Source organism: Typopeltis vanoorti, chromosome 26 (genome assembly GCF_054136105.1).
Source record: "Typopeltis vanoorti isolate ZY-2024b chromosome 26, IOZ_Tvanoo_1.0, whole genome shotgun sequence".
NCBI classification, from domain to species: Eukaryota; Metazoa; Arthropoda; class Arachnida; order Uropygi; family Thelyphonidae; genus Typopeltis; species Typopeltis vanoorti.
Window position 1 is genome coordinate 321317 of NC_143574.1, and position 14087 is coordinate 335403.

A 14087-nucleotide genomic window follows, 5' to 3' on the forward strand; every position below is an offset into this window, starting at 1 on the left:
GGCAGAGAGTTGACTGGAAGATAAATTAACTTTGGGAAGTGAAGAACAGAAGAGAATGTTAGCTACGTCAAGTCTGATGTTATTGGCTGTTTCTGGAACTAAGTGACAGATTCCGCGTTCGATGTTGTACATAATATCCGATACCGGAATTTCAATAGGTGTGATGGCAAAATTGTGTCCGAGGCTTAGGGCACTAACAGTATCTTCGCTATGTCTTTTAGAAGATAGGTTGACTACTGTATGGAGCAGTTGAACTTCAGGTAGCAGTTTAGATTTGCAAAGGTTATTGAACTTTTTGATGTGCTTATTTTTTATTTTCTGGAATTCTTTTTGAGAGGAAGCTTCTGAGATGCTAAGGGGAACAGACCAAAGTTCAGGATTGAGTATAGCAGAGAGCTCTGTCTATAATGAGATAATGGCAGCATTTGTCGTAGCGAGGCTGACGTGAGTTTCAGTAATCTGTTCTTGTAATAGTGCCAGACTAGCACGTTTGTATATCCGGAGGGATTTATTAGATTTAAATTTGGTTTTAAGCGTAACGCAGTTAGGAATAACTCTTGAGTTCTGACATCTTTTTAAAAAGGCCAGCCGATTTAATATCCTCAATAAGCATAGTTTCGTTAATAATCCTGAAGATACTTTCAGGCACAAACTTTGTTTGGTCACACTTGGATAAAGGATTAAACTAAATTTATTATAGTCTTACCAAGTGAAAAATAAACTTTCAACATCTTCAAGCATAGTTTCGACTTAATGTATTGTTTTGCTTTGCGTGCTATTTCATCACCATGAATGATCAGAATATGTATGTTGAGGCTTAAGTGCTGTGAAGAGTTCATGTTACAGGTTTAATGGAATATTAATAATGGAATAATGTTCTCATCCCCCCCCCCCTGGATATACAGTTTACCCAAAATCCACAAACCTAATTCTCCCCTAAGACCTATAGTAGATGCCACCAATGCACCTTGCTACAAATTATCAAAGCAGCTAGCTAACTCTTTGACCCCTCCCCTTCACTGGTCTTACCTCATCTTATGTAAAAAAACTCCACCCATTTTAAAAACTTAATTGAAAATCTTACTTTAAATAATACAGATATATTGGTCAGCTTTGACATCATCTCTTTGTTTACAAATATTATAAAAATTAATAAAAAAAATTGACACCTTAACGTTAACTCTTAAAAAACGTAGAGCTCTTTTCCTTTGCCATCAACTCTGGTTATTTCTCTTGGAAGAACAAAATCTACAAACAGAAGGAGGAAACTGCCACAGGTTTCCCCCACTCTCACCCCCTCTTACCAATTATTACATGGAAAATTTTGAAAAACAAGCCATTGACTTTTCCCCTCTAAAACCTTCTATCTGGCTAAGATATGTAGATGATGTGTTCTCTATTTGACCTCATGGTCCAGACACATTAGATTCCTTCCTCAGTCACCTCAATACTCTACATCCAAGAATCCAGTTTACGATGGAAAAGAAAAATAACAATAGTTTACCCTTCCTAGACACCTTAGTAACATGCCTTCCTAATGGTAACCTTTCTTTCTCTGTATATAGAAAACCTACTCATACAGGCAGATACATTCACAAACTCTCCCACCACCACCACCCCTGCCAGCAATATGGTAGTATTGAAACTCTGACCAATAAGGTCCACAATCTTTGTTCCAGTAAAACTGCCCTTTCAACCGAACTCAAACACATACACAACACCTTCATTTCCAATGGCTATAATGACTACAGAATTAAAAAAATAATCAAGTCCTTCCCCGTCCATCTCTTCAGAAGGACTTCAGAAATGCCATCACCATTCCTTACATCCATGGTACTTCAGAAAAAATAGCCAGATCATTAAAAAAGTACAACCTCCATACAGCTTTTAAGCCCCACCGTAAACTTGCTACCCTTATCCGCTCCACTAAAGACCAGCTCCCTCCTCTTTCAGTGCATGGTGTATATAGAGTACCTTATTCCTGTAAACTTGCCTACTTCGGACAAACAGGCAGGTCAGCATCCATCCGGTTAGAAGAACATAGTTCTTACATCTGCAAAGAGGGTTATGGTCAATCTGGCCTTGCAGACCATGTTTGGATACATCCCACAGGGGAAAAACTACCATGCTCCACCATAGTAAATTCAAAAAAGAAAGACTATTCTTTGAATCTGCATCTGCACTCAAGAATCAACCTAATTTAAACAAATATGGTTGCATTAAACTTCCCAAAATTTGGGAAACTTTAATTATCAGAGATCCCTCTTTACATCCCAGGCTACCTGCAAATGCCCATAGAGGACACACCACCTAGATAGGACTTTAGTTTCACTTTGTATTGTATTTGTGTGTGTGTTGTTACAAAAAGTTTCTGTAATCCCCAAAGATGTCTCTGTGATGGAGACGAAATATTGGAAGTATTAAAATTAGTTTTAATCCTTTCTCAGTGCTGTTAGTATTCCATTAAACCTCTAACATCAATTATTTTTCATGAAGAAAATTAAAGTACTCACCGTCCAGGTAAAAGTTTTGCAATTTTAGCCCACTGGTTACCCCATTGTTTATGAGCCTGATAAATTATGTGCTCTTCTTCTGCTGTCCAAGCACATTTTTTAATTTCTGGATTAAGATGATTATGCCACCTAGAGTAAGAAATTACTACCTATGAATAAGCAATAAATGAATGAATGAATGAATTTCTATTACTGAATTTACCTCATGTTTCTATTCTGAATTTTGTAATAATGAATCTGGATGCATAATTTGTAAAAATATTGACTATACAAATTTAATTTTTATACCACTCACAATTAATTGATAATGAAAAATTTATTCACCAAAAGGAAACCAAGTATAATTATTCACTAGAATATCTCCTAGTTTAATTCAATCAGCAGCTTTCAACATTTTCTAATCACTTCTCTCACTCCACTTTAGCAAAAAAAAAAAAAAAACTACCATTTCCTTGAAGAAGGAAACTATCATTTCCCCCCTCTTTATGTGAATTCTACTTACAGAAGGCAGAACACCTATTTTCACACCAAGCAGTGAAAATCATCTACAATCTAAAGTATTAAAAAACATCCAGTGCATGAATAGCAAACCTACTGACATATCAGTGACTTTCAATAATTATTTACAGTAATTGCTATGTAGTTACTTATCCAATTTCATAGTTTCTTCCAGTTATCAAAGCTAGATAACTAGGAGAAAACCTTCATATAGCCTTTTAAGGTGTGTGTGTATAACTGACCACTTTTCTGATCTGTATCCTCATTCCCATTGTGCATCCCCCCATTAGTAAGTATCTATCTCCATACTAAACAAATGAAGATGTACTAGCATTTTGGGATTTAGCCAACTAAACTATTGGCTAAATTATGTATTCTTGCAGGCTGACTGAAACATCACCCAGGTTAAATAATAATGGTTCCCCTGATGAAAATGACAGGGCCATTTTCATCAGGGAAACCAGGGCAAACAGTGAAAAGTCAGCTACTGAAACAAATTCAAACTCAGCATTGACAGCATTCCAGATAGGTATCATCAATGTAACATATCAATGGAACTAGCAGAAGAATTAGAGAAATACTGTGTCAATATAATTGGTGTTACCAAAACAGGTGACATTTTTCTAAATAACTATATAATGTTACATTTAGGCAATAATAGTCAGAAAAAGGAAGCAGTAGCTATAATATTCAACACTACACATGAAGATAATCTTCTTGGATGACAGGCAATTTTCAAGTAGTATGGGCAGACATCAAAATGAAAAATTGCACGATGAGGCTTATTTGTGCCGATTGTCCCACAGAAGTTTCTACTAATCAAGAAGTTGAGGAAGATTCGGTGTCATTAGAGAAGGCAACTGACATAAAGAAAATGTAAAACTTGGTCCTTGTTGAAGATCTAAACAGCAGGCTAAAAAATTAATCTCAAGCACATAAAAATATTTCAGGGAATCTGAAACAGGAAGTAATCAACCATTCAGTTTTAATCACAATAAAATGAATGTCATATTGAAAAGAAAAATATGTAAGAAAGTTTTAAAAATAGATCAAAATCAAGAAGCTTTCAGAGGTGAACTGTAGATTTAAATATACAAATATTACTGGAGAAAAAATAAAAAGGGCTTGAAAACAATAACCAAATCTCAGAAATATGGTGGCAGACCCAGAAGAAGAAGACTAACTGATTTTCCGCCAGAGAAGCATGTGTTGAAAATTGTCTGCACAGACAAAATGTTACAACTCCATGGTGGACTAAAAAATAAAGAGGCAGTCATGGAAAAGAAGAGTGCTTATCAAAAGTTCCTGTCAGGTGGATCATCTTGTGCTCTGAAAGAAAAAATTTTAAAAAAATGCAAGAAAGTGAAGCAATGTGTAGAAGTAGCTAAACAAAAATCATGCAAAGACTGCTAAGAATATAGAAGATAGATCTCAGGAAAAGGACAAAACATTTCAAAATGGATGAAAGATTAAATGACTAAAAGACTTACATGAAACAAGAAGTGATAATGATGATAGAAAATACTGAAGATGAATGCAACCAAGAGTGTATTGTGATTATTCAATTTTACTCGGTAGAAAATATTATAAATTATTTTAAATGACTGATACCGAGAGATAAAGAGATGACATGGTTTATTTAAAATGATACTACTAGTTTACTAGTTTCGTTGAATGGATCAACTTCTTCAGGTATCACAATCGAAGAAATATACAAAAAATAACAGAGACTTAAAAATTAACAATACTAGTCCAAAATGTACTACTGTTTTTTTGGACTAGTACTGTTAATGCAATTTTTAAGTCTGTTATTTTTGGTATATTTCTTTGATTGTGATACCTGAAGAAGTTGATTCATTCAACGAAACTAGTAAACTAGTAGTATCTTTTTAAATAAACCATGTCATCTCTTTATCTCTCGGCATCAGTCTTTTAAAATAATATATATATATATATATATTCAAGGCAGAAAAAAACCATCACAAACTTGAAATGTGGAGAGCAGCTGTGGTATTTGACTAGAAATACTCCAATATGGAGGTATAAAAGTTTTAGTGCTGGACTGTATAATTAAGAAGGCATAATTGAAAGCAATATTTCAGATGACTGGAGCAAAGCTCACATAGTATCCATCTATAAAAAATAAATAAATAAATAATATAATAAAAATGAATATGAGAATTACAGACAAATTTCCCTAATGAGTGTTCAGGTAAAATTTATGAAAGCATATCTGAGAAGCTAAGAAAAATTATGAAAGTGAAACTTAGAAAAAAATGAGATGTGACCAAATTGGGCTTGATGGATCAGGTTTTCATTTTACACCAAATAGTTGAGACATGGAATGAGCAAAGATCTATATTTAAAGTTATGTAGATCTGGAAAAGCATATGAAAAGATAAAACTAAAAGTGCCAAAAGGAAAAAACTGTTTGAAAATACTACAATTATATGGTGTAAATTGCATAATACATAGTCTATATTTAAATTTTAAGTCAGCAGTTAGAAGTAGAGATGATACTGAAAGATGGCTTGATATAAAACCTCAATTATAAAAAGCATTAAACCTGTTATGTTAATCTCAGCTCTTTACATTATTCAGATGACGTTATACTCTTAAATACATCCTACACAAGTCTTCAGCATTCTTTAACTAAATTAATAACTGCTTTAACAAATTTGCATGAAAACCAGCAATAAAAAAAAACAAAACTATGAAAACAGTAGAAATATGGAAAGCATCAATGCAGCCTCAACAGAAAACTTTAAAACAAGTTAAACGTGTCAGCTATTTAGGTGCAATTTTTTTGCAAGGACAACAAATTAATTATGGGACATGGATAATGGAATAAGCAACGCTGGTATATAGAGAGCCAGATGGATAAATTTATATGGAATAAGAGAAATTAGTCAAAACACTAACTAGCAGCATACAAGCCAGTATTCAAAACTAACTTATTTATCAATCTCAGAGGTGGGTTAGAAAAATCAATTGATCAAAGACTGGAGACTAAAGATATGAGAGATTCTGAGAAAAATCAGGAAAGTAAAGAGGTGGCATCGATGGTAAAATATTAAAAATGAAGAGATTAGGAAGGAACTTGAATTTGCAAGTAGAGGTAATCTAAGATGGTATGGTCCTTTAAACAGAACAGGAGAGGAAAAAAAGCTTAGCAAAGTATGTGTTTTGTGACAAGATGGAAGGAAAAAGACCTAGAGAAAGATCAAGATCTAGGTGGAACTTATGCAGTTACAAGTGCCTCAGAAGACTATTATTACGAGTCATGGAAGATAACACTAATTTGAAGGAAAACTGTCAATATTATCTTAGTAATAATGTAAACTTTTCATGTAGTACTATCAGTATCCTGTATATCCCTTGAAGTTACATATCAGGAATTCGATAATGATTGTAAATAATTACTGAAATGTTAATAAAACATTTCAATGATTACTCTCTTTTATTTAAAAAACTGCAGTACAAAATAAAAAATATTATAGATAAAAATATATCAAATATATGGTAACGCCAATCAGAATTCTCAATATGAAACACATTTATGGATGTGGTAGTACTTCTGCTACATAATCAATTACAAAATAATTGATTCAGAAGTCTTTCCATATCTTTCTTTCTCTTTCTTTGGAGCAGATGAAGAATTTGGCCCTGTTGTACAAAGTTTTAATAATCCCATACCATTTGAAGGTGGTGGGGGGGGGGGATTAGTGTATCTGCTTGTTGGGGTGGGGATGCCAAGGATCCATCAGGTTGGCATGTAATCAAGGTGCGGGTTATTAAGATGTGTTAAGAGCCTCAGAACCATGTTGCTGAATAGAGAACATACCTATATAGTGAAGCCAAGCCATAGATATTAATTTGTGGGGCAGAGATTAAAGCTTTTACTTCAAAAGTCTTTATGAAGTAGTTTGCTGGCAATGGAGGGGAGAGAGAAAGTCGAGAACCCATGGCTGTCTCATCTATTTCTTTATAAATTTTCCTTGCCAAACAAAACAAACCTGGTTCATGGTAAACTTAAACAAGGATGAGATATCAGGAGGAAGTTGTGCTTGGCTAAGTATCCTTCAAAGGAACATTGGTGAATATAGAGGAAATATCAAAACTGACCATTATCTCAGTGGATTGAAGTGCAGGATTGCTTATACTGGGCTTAAAGTGAACAGAGTTTTTAATGTATGAAGAGATGTTGCTAGTATACTGATTCAGTATGAACTAGCTAAACATTTAGCCAAAGTGCTTGCCCAATATACTGGCAATGTTCACACATTAAAAACTGTGCCCACTTTACAGCCAGTACAGAAAACTTCACGCTAGAACACACTTAACATAATGGTCAGTTTGGATGTCTCCTCTCTATTCACCAATGTTCCTGGGAAGGATACTTTAGATATCTTATCCAAGCACATTTCCTCCCCATATTTGTTTAAGTTTATCATGAACTAAAGCTATTACATTTGGTAAGCAAGGTAAACACTCAATTTAAATCAGGAATGTATTTCAAGAGACGCAAGTGCAGCTTTTGAAATATTTAACTGAATTCCATTTTTGCTAAATGCTCTTCAGCCAAAAAGGAAGCTGACTTCTGCACCATCAATGGTTTGTGGCATGTACCCTCAAGGATGGAGTGATAATCTAATACAATTATGACTACATTACTAGCTTCTACGAACAATTTTCTTCCATACTACACTATTTAATTTGATCAGCTTTTAGTCTTCTACCTTCTAAAGTCAGTATGAACTACATTAATCTATCTGAATCTTCTCAGTCCTTTCCCTGCAGTTTTTGTTTCTTCACAGAAGTCCATTTTAATTGTTCAGTTGTACTCTTAACTGTACTAATGATAATAATGATGATAATAATATAAACTAAGTATGGAGGGAGTTACTCCCATGTACTTAAAAAACAAAAAGTACCAAACATTCAAAACAACAACAGAATGTATTTCCTGATATGAATACAGTCTTCCTGGTGACTTTATAACACAGCTTTATCACTGGTTACCTCATTTAAAAATTTCTCAGAGTAATTAAATTAAGTATACCTATTTTCAGTTTTTATATTACTTTTATTATCTTTCATTCATTTGTATTACTATATGTTTACTCACTTTTTACCTTAATTCCAAGAACATTTTTCTACCTTCATAACATTCATTTTCACTCATTATTAGGTTAAATGAAATGAATACAGCACAAAGAAACAATTAAACACAAGTTTAATGAATCCTATATTTCATTTCAGTCACACAGGCACCATCAGGAATGCAATCTTAAAATTTCAAAAAAAACACACAAAAAACAATAAGTGCAAAAAATTAGACATGTCTCAAGTCCTATGAGGGATGCCCTCTATAGTGCTGTTGGACAGGAGGTCTAAGAATTAAAGGTTCCCAAATCTTGGGAAATTTAACACAACTATATTTATTCAAATTAGGTTGGCTTTTTCAAATCTGCTGCTGATTCTAAAAAAAGCCTTTCAGGTTTTTGCAGTGAAACATAATAGTTTTTTCCATTAGATTCTGTGCAAAGTATGCTAAGACATGGTCAGCTAGACTGTTCTCCAAGGCAGATGTTGGCAGAACTCCTAGTATAACTGTAATATGAAAAATTACAAGCCTTGTAAACTTAATTTCTTTCAACAACTTTGTTTTGGTTGTTGAAAGAAATGAATATTAAAAGAGGTTAGAGATACATTCAGATATTCGTTTCACATAAGGAATGCAAATATGATTAATTACTTTGTTGATAAAGAACCTGTTGAAACCATCAGTAAAATTCTAAAGTCCCCTAATATTAATTCAAATAGGATTTCATTTTGTCAGCAAAATTTCCTCATCACTTTCATCAGCTAAAGATACGCTTCCCTCCTTAGACCTTCCAGGGATCTATCACATTCTTTGCACTTATGGTGTATGTTATGTGGTCCGTCTGGAAGACTGATCTATTCATCATTGAAGGATAAAAATGTCATCAATTATCATGAGCCTGAGCAGTTTGCCTGGTAGTAAGGCTTGACTATTCATAACTAACTAAAATAAATTTAATTCATACTTCCAATATTTCAGCAAAGTCAAATTGCAATCATCAGGGAACAGAATATAATAAGATAATGCACACAGGCAATACACTAAGTAATGAAGAGGTAGCATGTCAACCAAGAGTGAGCCTAAAGTCCTAAACAGACAACCATAGTGGTTGTCCTTCCTTCCTCTCTCCACTGGCTAAACAGGCAGGATTGCCAACATCAGAATTGCTGAATACGAGGACTATATCTGTTTCCATCACTACAACCACTCAGGACTTGACCATGTTTTGGACACACACCATAGAATATACTGGAAGAAAACCAATTCACTTCATCATAGCAAATATAAATACAAGACTTTTCCTTGAATCTGCTTCTAGCTTAAGAAACTATCCTAACTTCAACAAATTTGATTGTATGAAACTGTCCCATTTTTGGGAAGCTCTCATCCTCCGTACTTCAGCACAACAGCCAAGGATGCCCAATTTAACCTACTAGAGAGACACTATTAAGGAATTTAGTACAAACAGTACTTTAATACTGCATGCAGGCACAACATTACCTACTCTCAGTTGACATGCTTCATCTTCATTACTTAGTGTTGTGCTTGCATGTACATATCTTATTATATTCTGTTCCTTGATTATGACAATTTGACTTTGCAGAATATTGAAGCATTAATTAAATTTAATTTAGTTAATATTATCTACATTGTAATTTCCTTAAAAAATACAGTTACGAGCAATCTGACCTTGCAGAATATGCCATCTTCTCTTAACACAAAATCTTTAAAGAAAATTAGAGCCCTTCATAAGAGCAGACATTGTGAGACATTATCAAATTATTCTAATGTCACAATAGATTTATATTTAAGAATCATATGGGGAAATATTGCTCCTTGACTTTGCTCAATAAGTAACATTATTATCATCATTATTATTTTATTTATTTTTTACTCTAGTAATAACTGACCATTGTTGCTTTACTGACACCTGAGTGCTGCATCACTGAATTTTTTTTTTTTTTTTTTTTTTTTTTTTTACTCTATTCATTTCATATTGAGGAGGCCTATGAAATACAGGCACAAATTTTGGTAATAATTGTTATTATTATTTTTTGTTTTTAATGTAAGGCATCTGTATTATTTTTAGCTCATAAATGTCTGCTTTCATTCCCATTCTGAAGCAGGCAGAATGGATATTACTTCTGCTCTTCAATCAATAGGATACCTGTTTGAAACTCCATGAGAGAAATGTATATTTGTGTCTTTTAAGAATGTCTTTCTAAAGTTTCGGAACGTTTCTCTTTAAGAATGTCTTTCTGTGGAACTACCACCATCCTACTTAATGGATGCTTAAAGTGGCTTGAAAAAGTTTCCATAGATCTCTAGAGCAGTGTTCCCAATTATCTATGACCTTTTATGAATGGGATTTATATTAAACAAATAGACTGCTATATCCTTCACACAATATAACATTTCATTATTCATATAATCACAAGGGACCTGACATTAGTTAGAACAAACAAGAAAATAGCCATAAAAATATTTCACAAACCCACACATATCGGAAACTACCTCCACTTCAACTTATAGCATCCTTATTCTATTAAGAAAATAGTCATCCTAGCACAGTTTATAAATGCTTATAAGTTTTCAACTACAAGTAATTATCTCAACACAGAAATAAAGAAGTTAACAGAGATTTTTCAAAATTGAAACTACCCAACACAGCTAATAAAAAACCCACCAAAGCAATCCAACAACCAAAACAAACTAACTACTTCTCAACTCAAAAAATCATCAAACTGCCATACATCCAGAACACATACAAAGCCTACAAATACAATTTGTGGTGAACACCAGACTATAAGCTGGTGTTCACCACAAATCAAAACTTGGCAACACTTCTAAAACCTACAAAATTTCACACACACACACACACAAAGAAATACTGGAACATCACAATGTGGTTTACAAATTTCCTTGCCAAAAACATTGTGATGTCACCTACACAAGTTCTACTATCAGATCTTTATGGACAAGACTACAAGAACACTTCCGTGATTGCAACATTCTTATTCTGGAACGTTTAAACAATAAAAAAACACTACAACCAAACAGACAAACAGAATACAAAATACAAGGAAAACAGAAATAGCAGTCCATGCCCTTGAACAAAACATACCCCACAAATCAACAAGGCCTTAATAATAGATATACAAGAAAAATGAAACAACGCTTAGAATATCAGAAATGACAGCCATAAAATGTGACAAAAACTCAATAAACATCCACCAGTCCTACATAATCTCCAAGAGTTAAGAGCTCGATAACATAAAAATTAGGTCACGACTCCGACAAATAGGAAACAACACAGATACACCAAAGACAGAAACACCAAACTGGTATGACATAGCCTCCACTTCCCACATGAGCTCTGAAGACAACACACTGTCAAAACGGCTCACACCCCTGATCTTATCCCATCATATCCTTTCCCAAAAATTTCTATTTTCACCCCCCCCCCTCCCAAAGTATTCAATGCCCACCTTTAATAATATATAAAAAAACCTGGGTTTTTCAAAAAGTTCACATACCCTTGCCTCACCAATATTTCTCCCACATTTTCCACCCCCCCCTTTCAATCATACTCTCTTCCTTTAACAGCAGATGAATATATATATCATCACATGCTGGGATGCTGCTGAATAAGAAGACAGCCAGCAACTTCCAACAAAAGGTATGTCCGAATTATTCCTCCTATATATTCTTCATATATCTGTCTATATAAAACATCAGTAATGCCCTAAAATTTGAGTAAAAAGCCAGTGACATAAAAAAAGGGGCACTCCTAGACAAAAATAGGCTAAATAGCCATAAAAATAATAAGGGACAACTTTTCCAAACATATATAACAAAGCAATGAAATGAAATTAACTTTTATGTTTCCACCTACCTCCTGTTCTTATGTATTAGCAAGAAATAAAAACAAAATCCAGCAAATGCTAGTGATATGAAACTGCATGACAATTATACTGACTGTGCTCAGACCAACATCAAGCAATCATGTAATGATAAGCAAATGCAAGCATTGTGCTAGAGAATGTTTGTGAAACTTTTGTTAATAAATGGCAACAGCAAACATAGCTATGCTGAAGTATACATAGGTCATTTAGTAATACACAAATAATCAGTACAGTATGACCAAAGTCTATAATTTATGCAAAAATAAACCATAATACCAGAAAGATTAAGCAATGCTAATAAGTACACTTAAAATGCAGCACATTTAATAAGGTATCATACTATGTTTTCAGAAAATATATATACACACACACACATATATACAGTGGTACCTCGACATACGAACCTAAACTCAAGATACGAACCGTGATGCTTTTCTTTTCAAATGAACTAAAGCCTATTACACTTTTTTTATATAATCTTTGTCAAGTAGCTTTATTTTATCCTCCTACATGTTTCGCCAATTTTTCTATTGGCATCCTCATGGAATACAAACTAGTAAGCTCAAATGAAGGTTACAGACTAGGTTATAACTGATGGTTCTAATTCATAGAAAAAAAATTTTTTGTATGAATTAGAACCATCAGTTATAACCTAGTGTAACCTTCATTTTAGCTTACTAGTTTGTATTCCCTGAGGATGCCAATAGAAAAATTGGCAAAACATGTAGGAGGATAAAATAAAGCTACTTGACAAAGATTATATAAAAAAAGTGTAATAGTCTTATGAATAATTGTCAAGAAAAAATTCAACATAATGAACTAAACCCTGTTTCATAGTATACTTTTTTTTTTTTTTTTGCAGTTCCTCGGACACTGATTGTGTCTGAGGAACTGCATTGGAAGGACCTGAAAGCAAAATTGACATTATAGATACAGTTGTCTCTCTGGGCAAGACCATGCATTTGGAAGTTGATGAAGCAGATATAGAGTAGCTGGTAGAGGAGCACAACGTTGAGCTGACGACTGAAGAGCTACAGGAGTTAAGAAAAGAGCAGGAAGAAAGGAATGAGGAGGAAAAGCAAATGTCTTCAGAGGACGAAGAAGACAGCAACAAAAAGGGAGCAATTCCAACAAGTGACGTAAAAAAAATCTTGCAGCACTGGGGCGAATTGCAAGAATTGGTTAATAAGTGGCATCCAAATCAAGGTGTTGTTTCTAGAGCCACCAATATCTTCAATGATAATGTCATTAATCACTTTAGAAGGGTGTTAAGGAAACGACAGATTCAGTCAATGTTGGATAGGTTATTTAAACCTCCCTCACCTAACAGACAAAAAGGAGCAACTGATGACAACAAATCAAAAACTCCTGAACCACAAAACCAGCCACAAGAAAATTGATTTTTTTTTATAATTTAATGGAAAATGATTTTTATACTAATCATGTAAAACCAAAGATTTCATAAATAAAAATTAATATCTAATGGTATACAAAATGTATATTTATGGTGTAAAAATGCTCCTTCTCAATTTCTTTGCATTTTCTCCATTTAGTTGAGAATGTTTTTTTTTTTTTAAATTTGTTATTATTATTATTTTTTAATCTGGGAACGGGTTAATTGATTTCCCATAAGATATAATGGAAAATTGGGTTTCGAGACACATACTTATTGAGATACGAACCATGGTCAGGAACGAATTAAGTTCGTAATTTCGAGGTACCACTGTATATATTTTTTTATTATCCGATGGTATTATTACACCAGATCATAGAGGTCAAATTCATGTATTTTATACAGCACCTTTTCTGGGTTGTTATAAAATTCACATTTAGAAATATTCATACAAGTTAGTAAATGAAGTGGTGATGCTTTCGATGTTACAAATTTTGAAGATGTGAAAGCCTTTTATGCCATTGCTAAACTAGATTGATCTTGTGTGGCCAGTCTTGAGATGAGAGATCATGGTAGTGGCACAGCGATTAAACTTGGAGTTGATGGTAGCTCCTAGTTTTCTGCTGAATAACAGTGGTGAGTCATGTCCTGGAGAATTATTCTTTTTACGT

The 14087-nt window shown here is 33.6% G+C and overlaps 1 protein-coding gene across 5 annotated transcripts in view; it reads right to left on the reverse strand.

Moving 5' to 3' along the window:
- The window catches only part of LOC150092256 (myb-related protein B-like), a 248286-nt gene that overhangs the window by 132000 nt on the left and 102199 nt on the right, over positions 1-14087 (reverse strand). For all 5 annotated transcript variants that reach the window (XM_090414888.1, XM_090414885.1, XM_090414886.1 and 2 more), the window contains one exon: positions 2514-2642. In XM_090414888.1, coding sequence (XP_090271014.1) covers positions 2514-2642 — 129 coding nt within the window. The remainder of the gene's footprint in view (positions 1-2513; positions 2643-14087) is intronic.